Below are 27,819 nucleotides of genomic sequence, written 5' to 3' on the forward strand. Positions count from 1 at the left end.
GCTACAGACAACTTTGCTTAAGTCCCTTGTTGTCATAGAATCATGGAATGGTTTGGGTTGGAAGAGATCTTAAGAGACCGTCAAATTCCATCCCGCTGCTATGGGCAGGGATACCTTCCACTATCCCAGATTTCTCCCATCCAGCGTGGCCTTGAACAGTTCCAGGGATGGGGCAGCCACAGTTTCTCTGGTTATCTCACTGTTTGAGAAGGGTTTGAAATGAAATGGGATTCTCATGACTAAAAAGAACATTTTTCTTATCCTTACATATATATATGTCCCTTCCTTTTCATAATCCACAATAATCCATTCAGCAATCCCAGAGAGCACCATGCCTGGAGGGGTGGGAGTTTTTAGAATGTGGGGTCTGCTCTGCTCTTCCTTGGCTCTGGCATCTTCTTAGCTGTGTCTGCACGTGTAATCTGAGTCCTGGCATTGTGTGTTGCAGATCGTGGATCTCCTGCTCACGCACGGGGCTGACGTGAACATGGCAGACAAGCAGGGCCGCACACCGCTGATGATGGCCGCGTCCGAGGGACACCTGGGCACCGTGGAGTTTCTGCTTGCACAAGGTTAGAGCTCGTGTTGGGGACCAGCTGTGGTCCACACCAGCTCCGGCTCAGCTGGAGTTTGTGATATCAGGGTGTGGATTGTAATCCCACGGCTTCCAGCTCATTGGACAGCAAGGCTGGAATAGTCATAGCCTTAATCTTGGCTGTCTGTTTCGTTGATTGCTTGGTGCTCCCAGACTCAAAACCACCCATCTGAGTTAGCAAATAACCGCAGGTCCTTTGAGCAGTGGGTTAAGAATGTGCCCTTGAACCACACTGAAAAATTTTCCCCTTAGACAAAAATGAACGCAGGATGTGGCTGAACTGTTGGCACTGCTGCAGAAGGGCAGCAAGGCAAGACTGGGGGCACGTGGTGACACTTCCATTTTTAGCTCTCTTATTTTTTCCCACATTTTTGACACCAGCACCAGCAGGATGGTAAGGCCCCAGAACAGGCAAGGATTTGGTAAACTTGCTGAAAATAAAACAGAATTATTTTGAAGATAAGCCTCCTCTGCACCCACAGCCTCCTCTGTGCTCAGTTATTTCACTGATGACTCTCCTTCAGTGACAGTTGCTCAGCCAGCAGGAACATGGGCCAGTTTTGCTCATTCCTGCTGTACCTGATTGAGATGAGTTAGAACAATTTGCTGCTGGTGAAAACACCATCAGTTCTTACTGCTGCAGTTCCTTAGAGACTTTTTTGTCTTTTATTTTGGACAAATAGCCAATGTTGTTTTGGTTGGGTATTTATTTAATTTATTTTATTTTTTTAGAAAAAGCATTTAATTGTTGTGTTTTTATTTGATATTTTTATTCCAGGAAAGATCCCTCTTTGGGAAGGGATATTTTCTTCATCTTGTAACTGCCTGTGTCTGACCTTTTAGCCAAAAAGTGAGACACCTGAATATTTTATGTAATGGTTGTTAAGAACATTTTTTCAATTTAAATTGACAAGAACAAGCTTCTCATTGCCCATCTGTCTGTCCTGAGCCACAGCCAGTGGGATCCTTGCTGCTCAGTGCTGTAACCTGCACAGGGATGTGACAAAGATCAGTTTGAGTTTCTTAGGAATTGATAAAATTAATTCTTTTCTGGTCTTCTGTAATTTTTAAATCTCAAATTAACACTCTCCATCTTCGAGATGAAACGTGGCCCCTTCTGCAGCTTGACTAATAAATCTGTTTCTGAACACACCTGGAGCAAACATTTCTGTGCTGTACTCCCTCACAAATAGGTTGTGCCAGCAGGGAGAACTTAGTCTGCTCTCAGCTAAGCAACCTGTGTAGACCAGGGATGTGTCAGCTGGGATAAACGTTTAGGAAATTCACATCACTCCTACATTTGGTGGACATTCTAGAGGCAGGGAATCTCATGCTGGGAGACTTGGAGTTTGCCTCCAGGAGAAGAGCACTGCAGCATCAATTCATCCCAAATGCTGGAAGGAGCATCCTGCAGGTAGCTGCAGCTCCTCGGAGGAGCAAAGCTGATACAGATCATCTCTGCACACTCCAGAGCCAGAGCCATCACTCTGCCATGGCAACAGGAGTTTTCTGCATGCCATGAAGAGGAGTGTTCACTTAAAGCTGCTGTTCAGCTCTCATATCCATATCCATATGCCGTGTGGAGCAGTACTGACCCGTTGGTATGGCAGCGCCATTTCCTCGTCCAAGAAAACGTCAAGTCCCCCTCTCCTTGGCTTATGGTTGGCAGTAGTGTATCCCACAATGTTGTATTTATACTGGGTAATGTTCAGGAAGAGGTACTGCTGGAAATTGTGTACTTTTGGGTAAAGGGGAGGGAAGTGAAGAAGGGAAAATACATGCTTTTTTAGGAGAACTGAGCTGAATTGACTTAATTCCCCATGGTGACCTGCCAAAACAGCAAAATGGTCTTCATCTCTGACTCACACAGGCTGGAATCTTATTGGATTAAGTAAAAAAAAAGTAGTTAAAAAGAATGATATCTCAGATGAGGGAAGTCAAATCCACCGTGCTGCTCAGATGTTTGCCAGGAAAGCCCTCAGAGGTATGCATGAAAAAGTTTGCAGCTTGGTGTGAATCAACTCCTTTGCTTCCACAGTTCCCATCAGTGTATTTGAAGTTGCCACAGAGATGGGATCTGTGGTGGGAGAAATGTTAATAAAGGAATTAATAATTATGGACAGAGTTCTCTGAAAACAAGCTGTCATTGCCAAGCAGAGGGTTTGTGGTAAACAGTGTTAAACAAGGGAGAGCTCTGAAGTGAACTGCTGCCTGTTCTTTCAGGTGCCTCCATTTCTCTGATGGACAAAGAGGGCTTGACAGCCCTCAGCTGGGCCTGCCTGAAGGGCCACCTGCCCGTGGTGCGTTCCCTGGTGGAGAACGGAGCTGCCACGGACCATGCAGACAAGAATGGCCGCACGCCACTGGACCTGGCAGCGTTCTACGGCGATGCTGAGGTGGTGAGTGGCCTGTGGTACACCCAGGGAAAATGGGTAGTTGGTGTAAGAGCCATAAAATCATAACAGTTCCGCTTGATGTAGCAATAAACACATGGAGTCCTGGCCCTCCGTGTGGGAAGGTGCTTCCACAAAAGCTGATCGGGGAATCCCAGAAGAGTTTGAGTTGGAAGGGAACTTAAGGACTGACTCATTCCACCCTGTGACATGGGCAGGGACACTTTCCAGTATCCCAGATTGCTCCAAGCCCTTTCCAACCTGGCCTTGAACACTTCAAGGAATGGGGCAGCCACAACTTCTCTGGGCACCCTGTGACAGGGCCTCACTGCCATTGCAGGAAGGATTTCTTCCTAATATCCAGTCAAAACCTACTTTTTTTTCAATTTAAAGCCATTCCCCCTTGTTCTGTCATTCCAGGCCCTTGTCTAAAGTCCCTCCAACCTTCTTAGAGCCCCTTTAGGCAGACTGAATAATCCCAATTCTCCCAGCCTCTTTAACAGAGGTGCTCCAGCCTTTGGAGCATCTCCATGACCTTCTTTGGACTTGCTCCAACAGGTTGATGTCCTTCCTGTGCTTGGGACCCCAGAGCTGGATACAGCCCTCCAGTCTCACCAAAGACCAGAATGGAGTAGAGGGACAGAATCCCTTCCCTTGACCTGCTACCCACAGTGTACCCTCAGACCCCATGGAGGTGCTTTTAGCCCAGACAGTGGAAAAGAACAAGCTTCTGCTGATCCTACGTTCCCAGCAGTGTATGGGGTCTCACCCAGGAGCAGAACTGACTATTTGCATTCTCATTGCAGGTTCAGTTCCTGGTGGACCATGGGGCCATGATCGAGCACGTTGACTACAGTGGGATGCGGCCCCTCGACAGAGCAGTGGGCTGCCGCAACACCTCAGTTGTTGTCACCCTCCTGAAGAAAGGAGCAAAGATAGGTAGGAGCAGGGGAACGCTGCCACTGGTTCTGTGCTCAGGCAGGACTCAAGCAGTGGGGCTGGCATCCTAAAAAATACAAGTATAACCCAGAGGCAGCCTCAGCCCCAGCCACTGCTTCACACTCTGAAGCAGATGGCAAGTCAGGACTACTTGGTCCTCTTTAGTAAAATGGGGAGTTTATTTTTTTTATCCTGTCATATTACTTAGCTTAAGTTAATCAATAAACAATTGTTTCTTTGGCAAGGTCTTTCCTCTGGTAATGCTTTTTCTATCTATAATAGTCTGAGTTGCCAAGTGTACTCTGTCCATGCCTTGCTGTGAGCTGCTGCGTTCACTTGCTCTGTGTATGCTTCCAGACCTCAGTGTACCTGCACTGCACCACACAGCTGCTCACGTTACGTTTTCCTGTGAAAAGGGATTTTGCTGGTGCATTGGCTTCCTCGCTGCCTGCCTCTCACGGCTGCTTTTTTCCTTTCTTTTTTTTTTTTTTTTCACCTTCATCCATTTTTTTCCCCCTCTCTCCTACAACTTCTTGTTTTCTCCTTTCTTTGAAGGTTGTCAGACGTTACCGAGTCGCCCACGAGGTATATCTCATTGCTGTCAGCATCAGCTTCGATCTGATAGCTTTGTCAGCCTTGCTTTCTCCTGTTTGATTTAGCCTGCATGCGTTCCCAACACCTCTAATCTTTTAATTTACCTCACCTTCAAATAATTTTTTTAATAACTGTTGCAGAGAATAACTTGAACTCAAAAACTAACCTCCTTCCCCCAAAACGTACTGAATCTACTTATAGAATATTGTTTGACTTATTCTTCACCCACACTAATAAGATGTCCTCAAATTTTTGCCACCCCTTCCCTCCCAGTAGACACGAGCTGGGTCTGCAGGGTGGCCCCTGTGCAGAGCCAGTGTCCCCAGCCCAATGACACCTTCAGCACCAGTAGCACTTATATACGACCTTTCCTTTGTAATTTTTTCAGCCTTAAGGGATTTTCTACTCTAGTCTTTCACATCTTGTGAAGCTGGAAATCACAGTCTACTTAACCACAGACCACCTATCAGCAGTGAAACTGAAGATTCCCTAGCAGACTTCCATAGATTTGAATTTAGAAATGCTTTTATGTAACTACTCTGATTTTTCCTTTAACTACAGTTTTTTCCCCCATCCCAGCCTGTTCCACATTCAGCACTGCCCTCTTGTGGAAACAGCTCCATCCTTTCCCAGACCATTGGGATTATCCTTAATGACTGCAAAGGAAAACCATTACAATGGGGATTATGTTAATTTAAGTGTCAGAGGAATTGTCAGCTCAATCCTTTGGAGCACTCTGCCCTTTGACCATGCCAAGTTGTTCTCTCCAGCAGAAATTCCCACCCCAGGGTATTTTTTTCCACCCAGCTTCCTACCACCCTTGCATTGTATGAGTTCTTTACCCATCATGCATCCTGTACACTACAGGTCCAGCAACTTGGGCAATGGCAACCTCCAAACCAGACATCATGATCATCCTGTTGAGCAAGCTGATGGAGGAGGGCGACATGTTTTATAAGGTGAGATGGGTGGGTTTGGAACATGGAACAGATGCAGCTTGCAGCATCACTTGGTGTCAAGTTTTGGCTGTGTTCGGGCAGTACTTGGTCCTCCCCAGCCTAAGTGGTTCTGTGATTCTAATGCTGGTGCCTTTACCCATGGCACGTAAAAGCTCCTGCTCACAGAGTTCCTTGTGTTCTAAACCATTTGGTTTTGGTTAGTGGGGTTGGAGAAGAGGGGATTGATTCCCCAAACCTGCAACAAAGCTGAAACAAAGCCAGATTACTCTGGATTTGAGCCAGCACTTCATTTCCTCATTGAAAACAGCAGGACCTAAGTGTTTGCTGGGAGTGCTTCTGCCACTGCATCAGGTCTGGCAGCCTTGTCATTACCTAGTGGGCTCACTGTTGGGGGAACGTGGCAACAGGATAGAATATCCCAGAAAGACTCCTGGAATAAACTTCTTGCAGTGAAAAGAGATTGTGAGGACACAGCTGGCTTTGTCATGTCCTTTAGCCCATGGGAGACATTCCACTGTTACAGTTAGGGAGTCTTTTTTTTTCTTTCTGTTTGTTTTAAGCCAATCTTTAAAACCTTGGGATTTACACACACTTACAAAATGTGAAGTACAACAATGATTCACTGTGAGGCTCTAAGGGTGAAGCAAAAAATACACAAAGCTGGCATTGTAATCGGAGTTACCTGCCAGAGAAACATGATACAGCTGAGAAACCTGAGTCTACAAGTTTTTAAAACTCACTATTTGTAGCTGCAAAATTTTTATGTCTGGGTCATGAGGAACTGTGTGTGTCCTAGATCCCATCCTGCCCTCGTTCTCTCACCCTGCCTGTCAGCTGCCCCCCTTCAGGTTACACATCGTCCCATCCCAAAATTAGTTGCCAAAAATAGCAGAGATGAGTCACCTTTGAATGTGACTGTTGCATGCCAATAATTATAAACGGAACCCAGTTAAAAGACTCAGATGCAGAGTTTTAAACATCTGAAGTCCAGGGAGGACTGAATCTCATCCTGTTTGTCCAAGTTCAGAGCCAGGGCAGTGCCGTAACATTGATCTTTGCTATTGCCCTCTGAGCCCCAGAGCTCCACCCAAAGTCCCACAGTTTGTGTTCCTTACCCTCCTGGATGTCCATTAAGCTTTGGGTGGAGGGTGTTTTCCAGGAATGGGTAACTGATCACCCAGCTCAAAAGACCATCGAGCCAAGAGCCAGATGGAGTTGTATCGAGTTAACACCATTTCTCCATGTTTCCTGCTGTAATGTGACAGCTCTGTATGAAGTGGGAGATCTCAACTTGTGCAAGGCATCTGCCTTTCCAGCTCAGATGTTCCCTTGATCAAATGTTCTGCCCTTCCTTTCTAGGAAAGAGCTAAGTAGTGAAGTTTTGTTTCCTTAGACACTTAAAACATTGGTGGGGCTGATGAGTGAATTCTCTGCTGGGAAGTAAACCCAACCCAAGGATGAGTTTTGACGTGTTTTCCTTTTAATAGAAAGGTAAAGTGAAAGAGGCTGCCCAGCGCTACCAGTATGCTCTGAAAAAATTCCCCAGAGAAGGGTTTGGAGAAGACCTGAAAACCTTCCGTGAGCTGAAGGTGTCGCTGCTTCTCAACCTCTCCCGGTGTCGACGGAAAATGAATGTAAGTGTCCCCTCTTTTCATGGCCTTAAGCACAGTGCCACAGCTTTGTGCCTCTGCAGAGGCATGTCCACCCCAATCGTGCTTTAGCCTCTCAGATCTCTCTGTAACCTGGTTGTCCTTCACAGAGCACTGACATTTTATAATTCCAAAGCAGTAGTGATTTAGTACGCGTTTCAGATTATTAAAAATTCATTGCTATGTTTATAGCTCTTTGAATTTTTTATTACTCCCTTTTGATGATGATGTTCACATCATCGCATGGGGGTGGAGGCATTTTCCAGATTTCTGGGGCAACAGTGAGGAGGAGCCAGGAGATGTGCTTCTCTGAATACTAATTAATTTCAAATGAAGGAGCATATGCTTAGGGGGTTAGGTTAGCACTTCCCCAGGGCAGTGACTCATCCAGAAACACCTCCACAAGACTCCCTCTTGTCCTAGAACTTCCAGATCCCTGTCACTCTCCCCACTACAATCTGGCAGCATCCAGCAACCAGCTCGTGCAGATAGATGCCTGTTCTGCCAGCCTTCCCTGGCTTGGAGTGCAGGGGCTTTCACTTCCGAAAATTGAAGTCTGCATAAACTCAAAAAGTGACATTGCTGAGGTCGTGAGTCAGCAAAAGTTACACTTTTGGAGGGGAAGGAGCTTTTGGGACACTTTCATTTCTTTTTCTATGAGGAAGAAAGATTGAAAACCAGGGGAATAATATCTTGATGCTGGTGAACAAACACAGTTTGGAGAAAAAGTGTGAACCTTCTCTTTAAATCAGACAGTTCACAGCTAATCAACTCCATCCCTTGTACTGTGCTTTGAGGACAAGATTTTTGGTTTATCGTTGACTGGGGAATGCCAGGTTTTGTGATAGAAAATTTCAGAAGGTTGTATTTGCTCTTGCAGGTTTTGCACCTGTAGATGAGACCATATAGGTACCTGTCTCATGACTGCATTCCCAATTCAGTTTGTTGGACAGTAACTCCTCAGTAACTGCTGCTGCAGGTACAAACAGAAGTTTAAGCTTCCCCAGGCAGGGCATGCCCAATGCAAGGGTTGGCTTCACAAGTTTTTGAACAAATCATGAGCAGCACTATTCACTCCTTTCTCCCAGAGCTGCTCAGGTCATAGCCCAGTGCAGCAATCCAAAGCAGTGTTTCATTGCAAAATGGAATCCTCCCCACTAGGAAGAGTTCTCCTTCACAAGTGCTGAGCTTAGTGGGACACAAAGCATTCAGGATAAGACAAGGGAGGGTGGTGACAGGGTCTAAACCAGAGCTGATAATCTGGTCTCATGGCACTGCCCCTGGAAAGTACCCAGAGCAGTCCCATCCCACACTGTCACCCTCTCCCTGCTCTCAAACTATCCCCCCAGGTGAGCTGTCATGAAGAAGTGAGGAACAGTGGTATTGATAGGAGACCTTTGCCAGGCAGGTCCTGTTGGCAGCTAATGTAGCTCTGTCCTTCACAGGCAGTTTTCTCCAGCCCCTTGAAGAATGTCAGTGTGTTCAGGGAAGCAGAAGGGCATGGGAAAGGTTTCCTATTGCTTTCAACTATGGAAAAAAAATGGCTCATGAGATGATGTTCCAGCCTCTGCAAGTCCATATGTTTCCTCAAGACTTTAGGTTGTTAGAGAGAGATTTACATGCACTTGTTGGGGACACAATGAGACTTGCTGGCCTCTGTGGGTGATGACAGCAACTTGCGTTAACCACGCCCAAGTCTTTGGAAATGCCATCATAGCTCCCAGTCTGTAAATGACATTGAATCCATGTGAAATATTCCAATGCCATTAAGTTTTCCATGCAATACAAAAAAAAATCCATACTAAGTTGGTTTTATTCCCATGCTGTATGTATTTTTATTTCTAAATTTATTCAGTTACTTACCTGCGCACCTATTCAAATGACAGGATTTTGGAATGGCAGAAGAATTTGCCACTAAAGCACTGGAGCTGAAACCGAAATCTTACGAAGCTTACTATGCAAGAGCAAGGGCCAAACGCAGCAGCAGGTGAGGAGGGACAGAAAGAAGGGTGTGAGGGGCCAGGCTCTGCAAGCTTGTCACATCAAGTGTGGGCACCCACTGTGCAAAGCCAGGCAGTGCCCCCACGGGAGGAAATGGACAAGGAACGTTCATTAATGAGATCACAAACTTCCTGAGTTTACTCCAAAGTAATGCCCTCCCTCATTTGGTGATTTCTGTGTCCAAATGTTTTGAGAGGTTTGTCTCAGTGGAACTTTGCCTGGACTTCTTACAACACTGTGCACCAAAGTGGGGTGTTCTTTTTCAAAGTACACTTAGTTTGACTACAGCTTGGACTCAAAGCAGAATATGACTCTGGCCTTTGTTGTGTAAGAGGGAAGACACATTCGTCACAGTGGTCTTCTCTAGCCTTAAAATCTGTGCATCTCTATCCTGCATCTGCCCAGCAGATGCTGCTGACCAGCGGAGCAGTGGCTGCAGGCAGGCACTGTCCAAGGAGCCTCCAGCCAGAACTTGTGCCCAGGGCGCTACAACCAGCTCCTGGAGGGCTACCTACCTCCCTGAAGGCTAAGAGATATGAGATTAGATCTATTTGCCATTCCTAATGAGCATCAGGACTCCTTGGGAATTCTTCTTCACAAGGAATGGGCACCCTGACACTGCATCTCTTTAATTTTCAGCCAGAATATCTCACATTGCAGTGCAGGTATGTGAGCCCCTCTGTGCAAACATCCCAGCTCAGCAGATACCACCACTGTGTGACATTCCATGCTGGAGTAAAGGGTGGAGCTGGGCCCCTGGCCCAGCTGGTGCAGGTCCACCAGGTCCTGATGTGGGAGGTGAAGCCATAACTTTCTGTTCCACAGAGGAGGAGCTGAGCTGTATACACACCTCATGCCTTTCCTTTAATGGTCTCCTCTCCATTGTTCCCAAAACATTAAGAGGAACCTTAAGACCCATGTTCCTCTCCAGATGATATCAGTCTCCCACATACCAGTGTCCTTTTCTCCTCGGGTCTCTCCAACAGAAACTGTCACCACTTGGGCTTTGCTTCTCCCTGTCCCAGTCTATGCCCAGCAGCATCCTGAAGTCACGCTGGTAGAGAAGGAGGCCTTTCCTTATTCCACCTGATCCTTGATGGCTTGTACAAAAGATTAAGCCAGTGTTGGGAGGTGCTGGGGGGAGAATCACAGATGGGGACCTTTTCCCCCATCTGGGTGGGTTTTCACAGATCACAGTCATGTTCAAACACATCATTTTGCTCCAGAGTGAACAGTGTCCCTATAAATGAAAACTCCCTTCCCAAACCCCCCACCTCCCTGTTACAGCTCCTAGGCTGGCCTTTCCCTCACAAAGGCTTCCCTGGGCTCACAGCCTCTGGCACATTGCTTGATTGCTTCATTCCAAAGAAGTTAGCCAAATCCACTGCACAACTGGAGAGACAAGCCTTGCCCAGAGCACTGACCTGTGGGAGCCCCTGAGCTCTGAAGCCAGGCCTGACGCTGTGTGGTCTTGGCATGAGGCAGAAGTTAAATTTTCACTGGTGTAAGTGGCTGTAGCTCTGTCAGAGCTTGTTTGCAGCAGAGGTGAGCTGGGTTTGCAGTGATCAATGTGTTGGTGTCCCCTTCGCTAAAACAGAGGTGAAGCTCATGGTGATGCTGGAGGGAGTAATTAATTAGCCCCTAACATAAGCTGCAGAGGCAGACATGTTTGCTGTTGTGGGTTGTGCCATCTCAGGACTCTGTTCCCTTTGTCTCCAGAATTTTCCCTCTGTTTGGATAACATAAATCCAAGGGAGGCCCATAAGGCAGCGTGTGAGAAGTGCAGCAAGCAGTAGCAATCACAAATCTCTGCCTCAGTAACATGCACAAGCCACTTTATTGCCCTGGAATCTCTGAAAACAGCTCCATCCAAATCCAGAGTACTTTCAGATCTCATTTCTGTTCCTTTGTCAAGCAGGCAGTTTTCAGCAGCCCTGGAGGACCTGAACGAGGCCATCAAACTGTGTCCTAACAACCGTGAGATCCAGCGGCTGCTGATGCGGGTGGAGGAGGAGTGCAGGCAGGTGCAGCAGCAGCAGCAACAGCAGCAGCAGCAGCAACAGCAGCAGCAGCAGCAGCAGCAGCAGCAGCCACCATCGCCACTCCCAGTGGAGCCAGAACCTGAAGCCCAGCATGAAGAGCTGTATACTGTGCAGGATATCTTTGAGGAGGAATACCTTGAGCAGGATGTAGAAAATGTTTCCATTGGCTTGCAGACAGAGTCCAGGCCAAACCAAGGGCTGCCCATCATCCAGAGCCCACCCCCATCTCCAGCTCACAGGGATTCAGCCTATATTTCTGGCTCACCTCTCAGCTCTCATCAAGTCTTTGATTTCAGGTCCAACAGCTCTGTGGGTTCACCGACCAGGCAGGGGTACCAGTCCACATCTCCTGCTCTGTCTCCAACACACCAAAACTCACATTACAGACCCAGTCCTCCACACACATCCCCAGCTCACCAGGGCTCCACTTACCGCTTCAGCCCCCCTCCTGTCGGAAGCCAAGGGAAGGAGTATCAGAGCCCGCCCCCATCTCCCCTCCGCAGAGGCCCGCAGTACCGCGCCAGTCCCCCCGCAGAGAGCATGAGCGTTTATAGGTCCCAGTCCGGCTCCCCAGTGCGCTACCAGCAGGAACCCAGTGGGGTCACCCAGCTCCCCAGCAGACCCAAGTCTCCGCTATCCAAGATGACGCAGAGATCCTTCCAGATGCCCCAGCTGCCGGTGGCTGTGCCGCAGCCAGGACTGAGGCTGCAGCCAGCCAAGGCACAGATCGTGAGGAGCAATCAGCCCAGCTCTGCCGTCCATTCCAGTACTGTCATCCCAACAGGTGCGTACAGCCAGGTTGCCCACTCGATGGCCAGCAAGTACCAGTCGTCATCAGGGGACATGGGGGTCAGCCAGAGCCGGCTGGTCTACCAGGGCTCCATCGGGGGCATTGTGGGTGACAGCAGGCCCGTGCAGCACGTACAGGCAAGTCTCAGCGCCGGAGCCATCTGTCAGCATGGAGGGCTGGCCAAAGAAGACCTTCCACAGAGACCATCCTCAGCATACAGAGGGGGGATGAGATACAACCAGACACCTCAGATTGGGCGAAGCCAGTCCGCCTCCTACTATCCGGTGTGCCACTCAAAGCTTGACCTGGAGCGTTCTTCCCTCCCCGCCAACCAGCTGGGCTCTCCAGATGTGTCTCATCTCATAAGAAGGCCCATCACAGTCAATCCCAGTGAAATCAAGCCTCACCCACCAACTCCAAGGCCTCTACTCCATTCTCAGAGCGTTGGCCTCCGCTTCTCCCCTTCCAGCAATAGCATCTCTTCCACCTCCAACCTGACTCCCAACTTTCGCCCCTCTGCCTCAATTCAGCAAATGGAGATTCCCCTCAAGCCAGCCTACGACAGATCATGCGATGAGCTGTCTCCAGTCTCGCCCACACAGGGGGGCTACCCCAGCGAGCCAGCCCGTTCCCGGACCACGCCTTTCATGGGAATCATAGATAAAACTGCTCGGACTCAGCAGTACCCCCATCTCCATCAACAGAACCGGACCTGGGCTGTGTCATCAGTGGACACTGTCATTAGTCCTACATCTCCTGGCAATCTGCCCCAGCCAGAATCCTTTAGCCCGCCCTCTTCAATCAGCAACATTGCCTTTTATAACAAAACCAACAATGCACAGAATGGCCATTTGCTAGAGGAAGACTATTACAGCCCCCATGGGATGCTGGCCAATGGGTCCCGGGGAGACCTCCTGGAGAGAGTCACCCAAGCCTCCTCGTATCCCGATGTCAAGGTGGCAAGGACGCTGCCTGTGGCGCAGGCCTACCAGGATAACCTGTACAGGCAGCTCTCCAGGGACTCCAGGCAAGGGCAGACGTCCCCAATCAAACCAAAGAGACCATTTGTGGAGTCTAATGTGTAAAAGACACTTGTTGGAGTGAGACCCTCATGTTTTCAGCACACACTTCCAAGCTTGATTTCCATGCATACTCTTATAATTATAATTACTATTATTATTATTATTTTTATTTCTCTTTGATAGCTACATGATCAAGTTTCTCCGGTACTTTATGTGGTGGTCAGACAGCCATGCACGTGCTCCAGCCCTTTTGTTCCCCAGCTGACTGTGAAGCCAACATCAGCAGAGCCAGTGTTTGCCCAATTCCAGCAAAGTTCCAACCAGGATATCTTAGTCCATGATGTGGGGTGATCCAGAGATAACCCTACACAGCAGGAGGTAACCAGATCTTTTTCAAGAGACAACTGCCTTGGATTTAAATTGGTTTCTTTTGTTTCAGTGATTTCTTACTCAACTCTGATGGGAATTCCTAGGGAATTCCACAGGAGCCTTTCCCAAGGATGCATTCACAGGTCCCCGTGCCAGCCAGGTTGTTTGGCTCTTTGCCCCAAAGAGAGGATTACCCTCAGTGATTTAACACCAGTAGCTATGCACAGCACCCACAATACCCATCCTGATTCTGCTGGTTTACAGCGCTTTCCTTCCGTATTTAACTTGTCATTGGCCAGAAGGGGTGGGGATCAGACGGCACTTTGCTGCTTTCCAAGTATCTACCAGGTACCCTCACACTTATTTCTTTGCTCTGGGGCATTTTACAAGCACTGAGGGATTAAGGTTGGCCCTTTGTTATTTGTTTTAATTAGCCAAGGGAATTGGCCAGGAACCTCTTGTGCATGAACTGGGATTGCACTAACTGCTTCACACTGCTGGCAGACTACACCTCATCCACAGCATTTGCACAGGGCAAGTTAGTATTGGGGACTTATCTAAATCTGGGGGGATTTATCACTTGCAAGAAGAGCAAAAATCTGACTTAGGAAATGGTATTCAAAGAGGAAAATTGCAATTCTTAATTGTTTTTTACATTTTTTTTAGGATGAGGATATAGAACATGGCATGATGGTCCCAAAAGAGGAAGGGTCCTTCTGCAGTCCCAGCCCTGCAGCATCCCTTCCCTGCTCAGTCCTGCCAGGGAGCAGGGGCTGTAGCAAGGGCTATGCTTCTCTGAGATCCTCTGTTCCCAAAATCCTGGACAGGGACACCGTGTTCCATATCTGTGTATGGTAGAGACCATGTGTTCCTTTTTGAGAAGCTGTAGTTAAGAGAAACCTATTTATAATTTATTTATGTTATCTATTTCAGGAAATTTCCCAGTTTGGGTTGGGTTTTTTCTATTATTTTCAGTTTTGTAATCAAATGCAAGTCTCATCAAGACAACATGAAAAGCAAGGGCCGGTTCCAAAATCCTTTTTATAGAATTTTCAATAATTTTTCAATTATTTGCTGAAAATTTCTTTCGAGGTGGGGGTAAGAATTTCCTTTACTGATTCCTTTATTCCTGGTGGGTTTGTGATTTGCCTTTTCTGTTCTGAGGGTGAAGGGTGGGATGATGGGAGGGAGAGCGATAATGCTGTAGCTTGTTTTAAAGCAAACTAGTGCCTGTTGCCCAATGCCAAACCTCACTCATATCAACTCTTGGAAGCGATTCAGTGCTGAGCAGGGGAGCGTTACCTCCAAAGGGCTACTGCGAATCGATTGCAAGACTTCTTGAACCAAATCACAAGCTCCAACCTCTGCTGGTGTGAGTGAGCACATCCCAGCACCACATCACTGCAGCTGCACCCATTCACACCAGCTCAGTGCAGGGTCCGGAACTCTTTAAGCAAACCCTGGCTTCGATGGGGCTTTTTTTTTCCCCTGTCTGTGGCTCAGCACATCTCATTGCTATTTCATTGCCTAATTTGCTCAGAGAAAGCTGGGACATGCACACCTTGGGCCAGGGGAGGCTTGTGTCTTATAGACACATGGAAAGCATTTGGGAGGCAGGGTTCCTCTATGAGTTTTGGCAATTTTGGGGCTTTCTTGGGCCATCTGGTGTTTGTCAAAGCAAATTTGGATTGAGGTTGGTGTTTTCTTCCTTGAGGTGCAACCCAGTGCTGACTCTTTGCTTTATCCCAGGGCTCTGTAAAATGGGGGCTGGCTGGGACCCCTTCGATGGGGCAGGTACCCTGTGAGGACACTCAGCTCTGTGCATGGTTTCTCGCCTTGCAAATGGGGTGTGATGGTTTTCTTTCTTCCTCTCATTTTTGAAATAACATGCTCTGTATTGTAAGGAATAACCGATTTCTCCTCTGCATCCCACACACCCATAGCTGGGAGACGTATCCTGGGTCTGGAGCAGCATCAGTCACTTTGCTTAGTGCTTCCCATCCTCCAGTTTTCTGCCTGAGTGAGTGGCTTCCTACCTTTAGTTGCTTCTTTGAAAGGAACAAGTAACCCAGTTCAGCCCTGTCCCTGTTCTGTCTGGCTGAGTGAGACACGCTGCGACCGCAGGTGGATCCTCGCCACTGCCACACCAACAGGGTGGTCCAGGAGCATTGACAGGAGAACTGCTCGTGCTTTGCTTTTGCCACTCACTGCCTTCTGCTCCCAGTCCTGTCCTTCAAAACATCCCCTACAGCACTCCTGTGTGTAACTTTTCAGTTTCTGAAGATGTTTTAAGGGAAAAAGAAAACAGCTCACGCTTTTAACACAACCATGAAGCTGAAGAAGGCTTGAAACACTGCGGCATGCAGGTTTTTTCACAATTCCACATGTTACATTTTCCACAGATTCTTGCACTAATGGTTTTCCATCTGTTCTCTCTGTAAATGGCTGCACTTTACTGTTTGAATTTGTTACTATGATAAATATTGGATATTTAAGCGTGAGTAGTGTCTTAATTAGAAAAATAGCAAAACAGCTCATGTCTCTTAGTGTATTTTTCAAAAAAAAAAAAAGAGAAAAGAAACAAAGCAATGAATCATAACATTTATAGCACAAGAACTGACTCCTGTATATAAGCATCAACAAATTGAGTAATTTTTGAATACAAAATTATTTGCAGTGTTTTTAAAGCACTTTCCCGGCAATTCTCTTACAGACAGTCAAGCAGAGATGGCTGCTGTGGTCACCAGGTGGGTGAGAAGCACATTTCTTCCTGGAAAAGCTGTTCTTGCTCAGTCTCTTATGTCTTCTAAGTCACAATTTAATCTTTGCATGAGGAGAAAAAGAGGTCATTCTATGTTGTGCTAGCATGGCCCCGTTGTGCTTGGGGGGAGCACAAGATCAGCTCTCACCCTGAGGGCCCTTCATCCTCTCCTCTTAGATGTAGGTCTGACAACCACAGGCCACATTGTGGGATCACACTCAGTTTCAGACATTGAGCTGTCCTGTATGTCTGTGCTACATATTTAATTGCTTTTTGAGTAATTAAGATGCAGGACAGTGCTGCCAGCTGGTGCCACTCCCAGCTGCAGTGGTACCATGGGCAAGCCCCGTCTTCGAGCAAGTAGGATTTTGGGTCCACCGAGCAAAGCAGGTTCTTGATATTGAAACTCCGGTTTTCATTCTTGGGGTGCATGGGGAAGGCAGTGCCAAAAGTGATGGTGAAGCTGACTCTTCCTTTAGCCAACCTTCCCACCAGGTGTCTCTCATCCTCACCTGTGGCTGCTCTGAGACCCAGGTGTGCCACCGCAGAGCTGGAATCTTCTCTCCCAGCATCAGGTGTGGGTGTCTGCCCCATCCCTCAGTGGGGGTTCATTGGCTCTTGCTTTTCTCCCAGGTCAGGAGGATGCTGTGGCCCAGGGGAGGGGACACTAACATGGTGGGGGGCTCTGCAGTGTCCCCCCAGCCAGGCTGGGAGTGGCATCAGAGGGCTTTGGACATAGTCTTGAGTGGGCATCAAAGTGCTTAGGAAGGAGGGTTTTACAAAGACAGATCCTTTGAGATCCATCTCCAAAGGATGCACAGCCTGAGCTGCTTTCTCTGTGTCACTGTTTGGGAGGACTGTGACAGCTACAGCAACCTGAGATGTGTTTCTGTCCATCTGTCTGTCCGCTGTGGCACCAGTGCCCAGCTATATCAATCCAACCACTGAACTTTCTGGTTATTTTTTTTTAACCTAGCTGTGAAGAAAACCGTGTGGCTGGTGTGAACATGTGAGCATGCGTATGCCAAACACCAGAGTCATGCTGGGATGAGGTCTGGAACCAGAGTGGGTAGTAAACTGGGAGCGATTCAGTCTCCTTTACAAATGTTGCAGTATATTCAGGGCTACCCAGGAGAAGTCTAGCTAAAACCGAAGTGCCAGCTCTGCCTTACCTAGAGAACCAAGCAAGCCAGCGTGCCTGCTCATCCTCCGCCTTCCTTGCCTGCGGGGGTCAAAGTGAGCTGCCACGAGCTCCTTGGTGGTTGTACTTTGCTGTAGTCTTGGGAATTCAAGGTAACTCTTCTGGGTTATCAGCGTTTACCCAAGGGCTTAGGGAAAGAGCTGGGACCTCTGCAAATCAATGCCTTCACCCCATGCTGGCTGCACTGCGCAGGCTGCTGGGTGGTGTGTTGGACACAAAGCACAACGGTTGAAAGTGAATCTGCGTTCTTTTCAGCTTTGTGTGAATAATTGCTGGATTTTCATTCAATCACTCTTTTTTCTAATATAAACCACTAAGGGCTCAATTCTTTAGCAAGATGCGTTCGTGTCCAACTCTTGACTATACAGCTGGATCTCACCACAACTGGTACAGACCGACCCAAGAGATCACAGCGAGCATGGCCATCCCAGGGAAAGGCAACAGACACCCAACCTGCCAGCCGTATCCTTCCTCCTGCTCATATTCTAGCTGTCGTGGTACTGGGGAGTCGGCAGATGGGTCCCATCTGATGGGATCGCATCCATGGTTGTGAAAACAGAGGGCTGCTTTGCCGAAAGACTTCATCCCTTTGGGTGATGCTGTCCAGAGACAGCGGTGGGGAGGCAAGTCAGGGTCGGGATGGGTAGGTGGGAAAGCCTTGTGCACATAGAGCTGGGTCCCCACAGGTCTGCCTCACTGGGCACTGCTCAGCCAGCCACTGAGAGCAGCACTGTGTGCTACATAAAGTCCATTGTGTTGCTACACCGATAACCAGAGACTCCGTGGACTCTGCCAGTACCGCTGGGCTCATCCCTGTCCAGCCTTTTCTTTGCCATAGTGTTGCATTCAGCGTTCCATCTCCTTTCTGTCTTCGCATCCAAGAGGATCTGAGTTGGGTACAAACACGTCCACTACACCTGCCTTGTGCTTTGTACAACTCCCTGGTTGCCGTCCTCTGAGACACTTGCTGGGAAGATCTTTAAGACACTCAAATTTTCCTTTAGCTTTTCTATAATTCTGATGTAAAGGACTTCCTCTCTGTACAGTATATTATCCAGTGCATGTTCTATTCTCTCTGATATATTGAACACCACACAGTTGTGATATTGTGCAGTGGGAAGAGCAGCCCCTGCCAACAGCAGAGGCCTTTGCCTCTCATCTCTAAGGAAAAAAGAAAACATATTTTTTCCTTTGCTGTATTTGCTTGAGCAGAGTTTTCTTGTCTGTACATGTGAGCTGTGAGATAGATGTGAAAAGTTCAAAAGAATGCATTCCCCCCCCCCCCAATGTATACAGATTGTAATCTGTACAATGAAAACTGTATGTATGAAAAAATGTACTTATTTATAAATGGTTAACACTTGGAAATGGTGTCTGGTCTGCTGTTTTTCCCACACTGGGGTCAGTGAAGGAGTATTCTGATGCTTCTTGGTGTGGAAATGATGGTGTGAGGGTTGGGTCTCACAGTGGCTGCATAGGGGTGGGGACAGGGAACCACCAGGAGCAGGAGGCGACAGAGTCAGCGCTACTGCTGCCACCAGCAAAAGGCATTTAATAACAGAGTGGCTAATAATTGTAACACCCAGTGCATGGCCAGACCCTGGAGATGTCCCCATGGGGTCCCTCACACAACCACCGAGGTCTGCAGTGCTGGACAGGACAATCCCATCCCTAATACCCACCCACCCTCCCTGGCCCCTCAGGCAGTTTCTCTCCCAGCTGCCTTCAGCATGTGGGAACTCGAGGGTACCCCAAAACTGATCTGGGGGGCAGAGTCAGGAGGAGGACAGGGTTAGCTGCAAACATTTATTAGGTTGGGAGCATCCACTGAGCAAACACATCAAGCATGGGGAGAAAACACTTCAGACACGAAGCTACTGAACCTGCATGGGCATAGGGTCACTCCAAATCCCCAGGGAGCCCTTTAGGGGAGTGTCCCCGACATGTGGCAATGCTGGAGGGTTAGGGGCTACCAGTGAGTGAGACTTCCCAGGGGTGGCAAACATCCCATCTGCCCACCAGCACTGGGAACAGGCTGTAGGTTTTGGCCACCCACAGTGCAGAAATCTCTGCTCCCACTCCATCCCCAGAGTGGGGAAGAGCCCAGAGACCCCTCTTTGTGCCCCTGCCAGCACTGCCATTCCCACAGGGCTGGGATGAGTTCAGGGGCCACCAAAGTATGGACAGGGCAGAGCTTAGGATGATTAAGGCCAAGCGAGGCCAAGTCCAGTGGGAAGCATTGCCCAAGCATGTCCTTCCCCAGCTGTCCTTGTAACCCTGGGCTGGGCAGATATGCAAACCACCAGGGACAGGGTGCACAGGAACATTTCAGACATCACAAGGAGCCCATGCCGGAGACCAGGAGCTGGGGATGTCACTGGCTGCCACCACCAGGGCTCTCTCCCTCTGTCAGGGTCTTGAAGTCCATGGACAGGGCCAGCTCCTCTGCCAGCGGTGGGCGCTTCCACTCCTCCCGTGTCAGCACGTAGCCCACCACTAGCCCGAAGGCCACCAGCAGCACCCCCAGGGTGTTGGCCAGGATGCCCTCAGGCACAAAGTGGCTGTAGGAATCACTGCAGGGGTGGAGAGGGATGCTCAAGCCTTAAGGGGTGGGTGGCTTGTCCCTGTCCTGCCTGGGACCCTCTCCTCATCCTTCTGGCACACACCATGGGAAAGGTCCCTTTCCCCAGATCAGAACAGGAGTGGAGTGTTGGTGTTTTGCTCACTTTTGGGAGACACTTGGTGACAGCATCTGGTGGCACAGTCCTGTACTGGGGCTACCCAGTGCCCTCCCTGCTAGAGGGAAGTTGCTCCTGGGATGCCCCATAGCCCTGTCCCCACAGTGCTGGGGCTGGGGGTGACCCCAGTGTGCAGCTGGAGTCATCACTCTGTCCACCAGCTGCAAGAGCAGAGGCCTCAGGAACATTAGTGTCCTGAGTGGTTCTGCAAACTCCTGGACACAGGGGAGTGGCACTGGGCATTTTATCCACATTCCCAGAGAAAGCTGTTGCAGGTTCTAACCCCTTGATAAACATCATCTGGTAAGTGATTCAGCAGCAGCAGAAATAAAGGCCTCAGGGAGAGATTTAAGAGCCGCAGACTGAGCAGGGACAGGGGCATCCCTCCGCTGGAGGTCTGGGGTGCCACCCCCTCACCCCAGCTCAGTCACCCACCTGAGTTTGAAGAGGAGCATCTCAGTAATGCCCAACAAGCAGGAGGTGATGGAGAGGATGAAGAGGGTGATGCCAAAGAAGATGTGCTGGGGCTTGTACCACCCTCTCAGCAAGAAGGAGGCACCAGGGAACAGAAAGAAGCTGCAGCCCAGGAACCACTGTGGGGACACAGGGGTGTCACAGGTGCTGCAGAGTCCCTTCCCTCCCAGAGGGCCAGGGGCTTCCCACCCCTTACCTGCAGGAGGTAGAGCACAAAGGTGGCCATCCCACACCAGGAGTGCAGGCTGTACATGTCAGGGATGCCCTTAGTCTGGTGTGACTCGAAGACAGCAATGATTCCTGTGGAGAAGAGCCCATCACCACCAGGGCTACATCCTGTCCAATCCACCCATCCCATCCCATCCCATCCCATCCCATCCCATCCCATCCCATCCCATCCCATCCCATCCCATCCCATCCCATCCCATCCCATCCCATCCCATCCCATCCCAGCCCAGCCCAGCCCAGCCCATCCCAGCCCATCCCAGCCCAGCCCAGCCCAGCCCATCCCAGCCCAGCCCAGCCCAGCCCAGCCCAGCCCAGCCCAGCCCAGCCCAGCCCAGTGCTCACCCACGAGGGCAATGACCAGTGCCAGGCCATGGAGCAGCGCATGCAGTGCCTTGGTGGAGCGCTTGGCTTCGTGCCTGAACACGCGGTACACCAGGAGAGCTGCACGGAGAAGGTACATGAACACCCACAGGTATCACCCAGCATCGCTCAGGGATGTTTGTGCAACTTTCCCGTGTCATTTGTCACCACTTTGTCCCCTTCCTTCCCTGCCCGACCACAGCTCCAGGCTTTGGAGGCTGCAGCGGGGACAGGGGACGTGTCCCACCGTCCTGCTCACCGTCACCTTGGAGGAACACCATGCCCAGCACCATGCAGAGGGGGTGGGCGTTGAACTGGAGGGGGCTGTGCCAGGCCACGCCGCCCCGGTAGCGGCCCAGCCAGGCACCTGTGGTGGCCAGGAGCGTCAGGCCCAGCAGCTGCGACACGGCCACGTACACCGAGAGCCCGGTGGGGCTGGTGGGCGGCGGGGCCCCATCCATGGACGCCTGCAGGGACAGAGGGGTGGGGGCAGCGAAACCACAGTGGCCCCAGGCGACAGCAGGTCCCGGCTGGCCGGTCCTGGGTCAGGGTCCTGCTCCGAGCAGCGTCCGTCACCTCCGCTCCACCCTCACCTGCCGGCCGCTTCCTGCTCCCGCTGCGTCACCCGCACCTGGAGGTGGCTCCGAGCCGCAGCGGCACACCCATCCCCGTGCTCCTGCACCTCCTGCCCGTTCCTGGACTCCCGTCCAATCCTCCTGTCCCTGCCTGCCTGCTTCTGTCCTTTTTCCCAACCCTCCTGACCCTGCCTATGCCCTGCCTGTCCCAACCCTCCTGCAACAACCGTCCCTCTGTCCATACCCCTCCATCCTTGTCCTTCTGTGCTTGTCCCTGCTTCCATCCTTTTCATCTCCGTCCTCCAGCACTGTCCCTCCATCCCCATCCCTCGCTCCCCATCCCTCCCACTCCATGCTCATCCCATGGCCCACCTTCAACCTCTCCCCAGTCCACCCACTCCCAGACCACCACAACAACCCCCAAACCCTGAGAGGAAGGCAGCGCAGGGGCAAGCAAGGGATCCCCTCCATGATAAAATCAATGGTCCTTGGGGACGTGGGGCTGAGTGAATATCTGTGCTGCGGGGGGACAAACACATGGTGTCACCCAACCGCCAGAGACCCCTCCTATGGCCCCTACAACTCACCTGCATTATGCTTTGTGCTGGGTTGTCCCTCACTGGGTCAGAGCCACCTCCACCACTGTCACAGCCACCTCTCCTCTTCCCTGTCACCTAGAGACAGCAGGTCCTAGTCCCCAGGTCCAACGTTCCCCCTCTGCCCTGGCCCCTTTTCACTGCCTCTGAGGAGGAGGAGCGCCCTGCTAGCTATGGCAGACGGACCCACAATGCTGTCAGGACTGGGGGAGCGTGGAGAGAGGGAATGCATTAAGACTACATGCACACTTTGTTCCCAGCCACCTTTATTGGATCAGCCAGATAAGTGGGTTAAGGGAATTGGTTTATCCCATTAAGTTTCACTGCAAAGGCCGCCTGTGTCCAGCATCACTGCCTGGGGCCATGGGTGCTCTGCGGGACGGACAGGGGGACCAGACTGGGGAGGGACAGTGAGAGGCACCGGCCTCACAACAGCCACCCCCAAACTCTCATCGCACCCAGGGGCTGCTGGCACATCTGGAGGTTGCAGATGGGGACCCATGTAGTCCTGTCCTGTCCTCCCACCAGATGCAAATATCTGGCCCTCATGGCACTCACACAAGGCAAACACAGTCCCCAACAGCACTGAGGATGCAGGGACAGGGAATGAACACCCACAACCTGGCAGCAGGACACAGGGTGTGCCTGTTGGGAGCGGGATCTTCTGAGTTGCCCATTAGCCACCACTGAATGCTGGGAAAACTGGAAATGACTGGACCCCTTCACCAGGACCTGAAGGGTCCTGTCTGATCCCCTCCCCGCCTCTGTCCCCCCTGCACCCTCAAGCACATCCCCAGTTTCACCCTCCCAGGGAAAATCCAGTGCTTCTTACTTATGGTGGGTGTTTTCTCTGGTTAATCTGCTTAGCCCACCCCATCACCCCCTCTGGGCGGGGAGGATGCTCTAAAAAGCACGTTTCACACCCCCTGTGGCCTCTGGGGCTCTCCAAAATGCCAGGGGCGGGGTCTCAGGGCCTGTCTCTGCCCTCGATGGGGGCTATAGGCTTCTGCAGGGGAGGGGATTCTCTCCAGTTCATAGCTCAGGAGGGTCTGAGTGATGTCTTGGGGGTGGTTGGAGGCAGACACCGACGCAGCTCCCCCGTGTCCCCCAGCCCTACCTGTGGGTGCCGAGTGGTGCTGCCTGTGCCAGACCCAGCGGTGACAGTGTCTGAGCAGGGACAGGGCCACCGCGTTGGCAAGGCAACGGAGCGATGACAAAGCGAGGGGGAGCTGCACCCCCAGCATCGCTGCAGAGGGAGGTGTCACCGCAGGCAGGAGCGGAGGCAGGGGGCTGCGAAATGAGAGGGGAATCTCCGCCAGGTGGAGTCTGTGTATCCTGGGGACAGTCCCCAAGGTCAGTCACTTACAGTGTGTGTGACGCCCAGCCCCGGCCGCTCCCACCCCCGAGCTGCTCACCCTGGTGCGCTCTGTGACACCGCAGCCCCAAACAGGCCAGGACCAGGCTCTGCCAAGGACTGACCCCTGCTCAGGGGCTTTGTCACCATTTAATTTGTGTTTGGGCCTTGCACGGCTCTGGTTCATCCCTGCACCCACCAGCAGCACTGGAGTGACATCCTGACACTGGGAACCATCCTCGGCGGATCGGAAAAATCGGGGAATAGCAGAGGACCCCCGACCTCCAGCTGCCCCGCCGCCCTTCCAGCCCCGCTGGGCACATCCTGCACTCCCTGTGGAAAATTCCTGAGGGAGAAAAAGCCTGGAGACAGGATATGAGGGAAAATACTGGGGAACTGGGAATACTGGGGACCTGGGTGGAGAGGAGGGGTGTCCCCATCTCAGCTCTTCCTGGCCGACGCCGGGAAAGAGTCCCCGGGGCGAGCAGCACCCCAGGACCACCCACAGCCACGGCCCCCCCCTGCCGTGTCTGTGTGTCCCTGTCCCTGTCCCTGTGTGTGACACCGCTAGATGTCACCAGGAGCTCGCGGCGCTCAGCGCCCTGGGGAGAGAGGGACCGCCCAGGGCTCTGGAGCATCCCCGGCCCTGGATCACCCGTAGGAGACAGAGACCAGGCACGGCCCGGGTGGGAACTCCCCCAGCCCTAAGGCTGGACCCCCAGAGGGACACGGGGCACCCCCAGAGCCAGAGCACCCTTGGGAATCAGCGCACCCTTACTCACGGCGGGGTTTGCAACACCCTCCGCCCTGGACCACCCATGGGATCTTGGAGCATCCTGGGACTTAGAGTGGCTGGTGGGATCTGGGGCTCCCCTGGTGCAGAAGATCAGGTGTAACAGCCTCTATTGGGGTTATATATAATATAATATATAATATATTTTAATATATATATTATAATATATTTGGGTTATATATCATATCTATAAGGGCTGCTCCCCCAGCCCTTCCCTTGGGCACTTGGGTCTGCTCTCACCCACACAGAAACTGAGCAAAGACACCTGAAGTCCCAGCTGAAACCCCCACCAACATCCCATTCCTTTCTCCCCCCTCCCCACCACCAGCAGGGACTTGTGCAGTGGGGCACAAACCCCAGGAGCTGGGGACCCGCCACTGCCACCATGGCGTGATTCAGCAGAACTGAAACCCCACTGCAGCCCCAGAGCCTGATGGAGACCTGACACAGCAACAGCAAAGTCTGGCTCCTGCTGCAGCCCGGGGCAGAGTCCCAGAGCCACCACCACGAGCAGAGGGAGCTGAGCTACGAGATATGGGGCATGGTGCTGCCAGAGGAGACACTGTCACCACACAGCCTCTGCTGGGCCTTTACACTGGTTGGAAAATGGTTTACCAGAGTCATCTGCTAAAGCCATAAAAGCCACCATAAACTGAAAAACCTTCAGACATCAGGCTGTGCCATGGCTGGGATGAGCTGGCCGGGGGGGTGGGCAGAGCAGAGGGAGGACTCCCCCTCACCACAGCTGAGACCCTTGGAAAATCTGCAAAAGGAATTTAGATGAGATTTGGAGATTCATTTTCTTTAGGATACTTGTCAAGACATAAAGCCCTGATGAGAACAGCTCTGTGTAACCCAACACCAAACAGGTTTATAAATGTTTATAAACATGTGTCTGGCTGAACTATCTCAACTTCCAGCAGGCAAAGAAAGAGAACAGCCCTTAAGCCTTCAGAATTAAATGGAGGTGGATCTTGTCCCATCCATGCAGCAGCAACAATGGCAGCGTTTGCTAAGGGACAACAGTGGCGGCCAATCCAGGGATAAAGGAGCCACTTCACTGCCGAGTTCCTCTTACCAGGGAGGAGCAGCCATTTGTAACGAGCTCTTTAATTAAAGGCACTGCTAGGGGCATAATGGCTTTATTAAATCTGCCTGAGCTTTCCCTGAGCTGGAGGTAATGAAATCCTCCTGGCACTGCTGGGATGGGGATTTGTCAGTCAGGGACCAGAACCTGTGCTTGCTGTCCTGGCATAGACCTGCAGGTTGAGGGGATGCTTGGGACCTCTTGGGCTGCTCAGGGCTGCCCAAGGCCTCTCAGGGATGTTCAAGGCTTCTCAGGGCTACTGAGAGGTGTTCCAGGATACTCGGATGTGCTTGGGACTGCCACAGCTTCCTTCAGATCAGTGAGTGAAGTGGCTCTGGAGATGCTGGTCCAGCTCCCCAGCTATTGGCTGAGCCTGGAACCCTTTCCAGGTTTGTCCTGGGCTGTCAAGAATCCAGGGATCAATAAGAGCATCAACTGATAATTCATGAAAAAACCAGCAGTTCTTGTCCTTGCCCAACTGTGCCTCCCACCTTGGCATGGGCATCTTCCCTCTCTCCACCACAGATTATTAAATTACCATTTTGCTGATCTAACTTCTTTTGGTTGGATTCTTTCTTCTCCTGTCTAAATCAAATTTTTATTGCTAAGAAATGCTAATTTAAAAGATGCCTCCCTGGAGGATTGCAATTCAAGAGCCCAGCTCCCTCAGAAGAGCCAAGGTGCTGCCTGAAGCAACCTCAGCTGCTGCTGTTCCATGTGAAACCCCAAACCTGGGTCTAAATTAACCATTTTTCACTAAATATAAGAGGAAAAATAACAGTCATGTTGGAAGGTTCAGTGGCTGCCAAGAGGGTGGCTGAGGGATGGCTTGGGATTAAACACACATCAAAAGGGTTGATCTCTGGTTCCCTGGGATGCTGTGAGGGCTGAAAAACAGGTAATTCCCAGCTGGGCCAAAGCTTCCTCAAGGACCTGGACCCTTCCCAGGCTGCAAATCAGCTGGAAAAGACTCTGGTTCTCCTCCTGACAGCAATTAAGCCACCCTGTCCTCCTCCTCGCCAGGAACGCAACTTTGCTGCGTGGGGTGGGTGATCCAATCAGCCCAGCGCAGCCCTGCAAACACTTCATCTCCTTCAGAAGAGGCTCAGGCGCGTTTATGGCGATTTTTTAATAGCAGCTTGGATAAACAGCGGCGATAACCCGTGCCGGGCTCCCAGAGGATGATTAATGCTCCCGGAACAGTCACGCTCGCTCGCCTCAGGGCTGGGATTGTTTTCTTTTATTAAAGGAGTGGGGGGAGGAAAGGGAATAATGGACTTTGCCGTGTTTTATTGGGTTGATGGGTGCAGAGGGAACACGTTGGCCTCTTTGCTCACCCTGTATCATGTTCAGCTCTTGCTGAGTGGCAAAGATGGGGGATGGAGTGATGAAGGATGAAGGACAAAGAATGAAGGATGAGAGACAGAAGATGAGAAATTAAGGTGAAGGGAGGAGATGAAGGAGGACAGATGAAGGATGAAGAACTAGCAGTGATTTCTGGTCATGTTTTTATTTCTTGCCCTGCGATGTTCCTGATTGTGCACGTATCCTGCACTGTGGCTGAGGTCTCCCCAAGAGCTGGACTACTGGGGCCTTACATTTATTTAGGACCCTTTCAAAACATGGGAATCATTTAGGAGCCCTGAGCCCACCAGTGCCTTCAGCACGCTGCATATCCAGGGCCTTGCAGTGTCACAGCTCATCCTCGGGGCTCTCTTTGCGATGGGCACGTCCCTGGGCTGCTGGCACTGGTGGCAGTCTGGGAATGAGGCTGAGGAGATTTGATGGTGAAAACCACATGTCCATGCCCTTCCCACTAACCCTGGGCCCCACTGAGCCACCCAGCTGGGGAAAACACATGGTCCCTCTCAGGCTGCCCCGTGTAGCCAGCCCGAATCACGAGTGCCCACACCTGCACCAGGTCCAGTCTTCCCGGGACAATACACCCTTGTCCTAGGGCAGGTATGTGCTACAAAGAGTTTTTATGGGGTGGGGTGGAAATTGTGATGATAAGGAGCTTTCTGCTGCGTTCCACTGAGTGTGAACTTCGAGTGATAAAGCAGGACTTGCTGTCATGGGGCCAGGGTGAGCTCCCCCACAGCCCACTGCCCCCTATCCCCACTCAGAGGGGCCACACCAGTCTTTCAACACACTTTAAACCCAGGAAAAAGCTGGAAAGAGCCTCACAGTGTTGCCAAAACTGCTCAGCAGAGACCTTTTGCAATCAGACAGCAGGAGCAAGGATTTCTGTGTCCCTCTTACCATTACGTCCCCAAATCCAGGTGACATTGAGGGGCTC

The 27,819-nt window shown here is 50.9% G+C and overlaps 2 protein-coding genes across 3 annotated transcripts in view; one reads left to right on the top strand and one right to left on the bottom strand.

Moving 5' to 3' along the window:
• Positions 1-18,674, top strand: part of TANC2 (tetratricopeptide repeat, ankyrin repeat and coiled-coil containing 2) — a 161,556-nt gene extending 142,882 nt beyond the window's left edge. The window contains exons 24-31 of the mRNA XM_058857940.1: positions 449-572; positions 2,819-2,994; positions 3,795-3,927; positions 4,483-4,512; positions 5,389-5,480; positions 6,968-7,114; positions 9,016-9,116; positions 11,049-18,674. Of these exons, the coding sequence (XP_058713923.1) occupies positions 449-572; positions 2,819-2,994; positions 3,795-3,927; positions 4,483-4,512; positions 5,389-5,480; positions 6,968-7,114; positions 9,016-9,116; positions 11,049-13,047 (2,802 nt within the window). The 3' untranslated portion in view covers positions 13,048-18,674. The remainder of the gene's footprint in view (positions 1-448; positions 573-2,818; positions 2,995-3,794; positions 3,928-4,482; positions 4,513-5,388; positions 5,481-6,967; positions 7,115-9,015; positions 9,117-11,048) is intronic.
• A 442-nt stretch (positions 18,675-19,116) lies between these two features.
• Positions 19,117-22,389, bottom strand: LOC131588941 (transmembrane ascorbate-dependent reductase CYB561). 2 transcript variants are annotated; one of them, XM_058858020.1, is made up of 6 exons: positions 22,278-22,389; positions 21,483-21,582; positions 21,098-21,196; positions 20,724-20,827; positions 20,489-20,646; positions 19,117-19,888 (listed from the first exon to the last, which is right to left on the bottom strand). In XM_058858020.1, exons 1-6 carry the CDS (start codon positions 22,281-22,283, stop codon positions 19,690-19,692), a joined length of 666 nt encoding a protein of 221 aa, XP_058714003.1. In that variant the 5' UTR covers positions 22,284-22,389; the 3' UTR covers positions 19,117-19,689. The 2 variants fall into 2 exon arrangements, with proteins under 2 accessions (XP_058714003.1, XP_058714002.1); XM_058858019.1 differs by having other exon boundaries at positions 21,375-21,582.
• Between the last annotated feature and the right edge of the window lie 5,430 nt (positions 22,390-27,819).

Source organism: Poecile atricapillus, chromosome 27 (assembly GCF_030490865.1).
Source record: "Poecile atricapillus isolate bPoeAtr1 chromosome 27, bPoeAtr1.hap1, whole genome shotgun sequence".
Taxonomy (NCBI): domain Eukaryota; kingdom Metazoa; phylum Chordata; class Aves; order Passeriformes; family Paridae; genus Poecile; species Poecile atricapillus.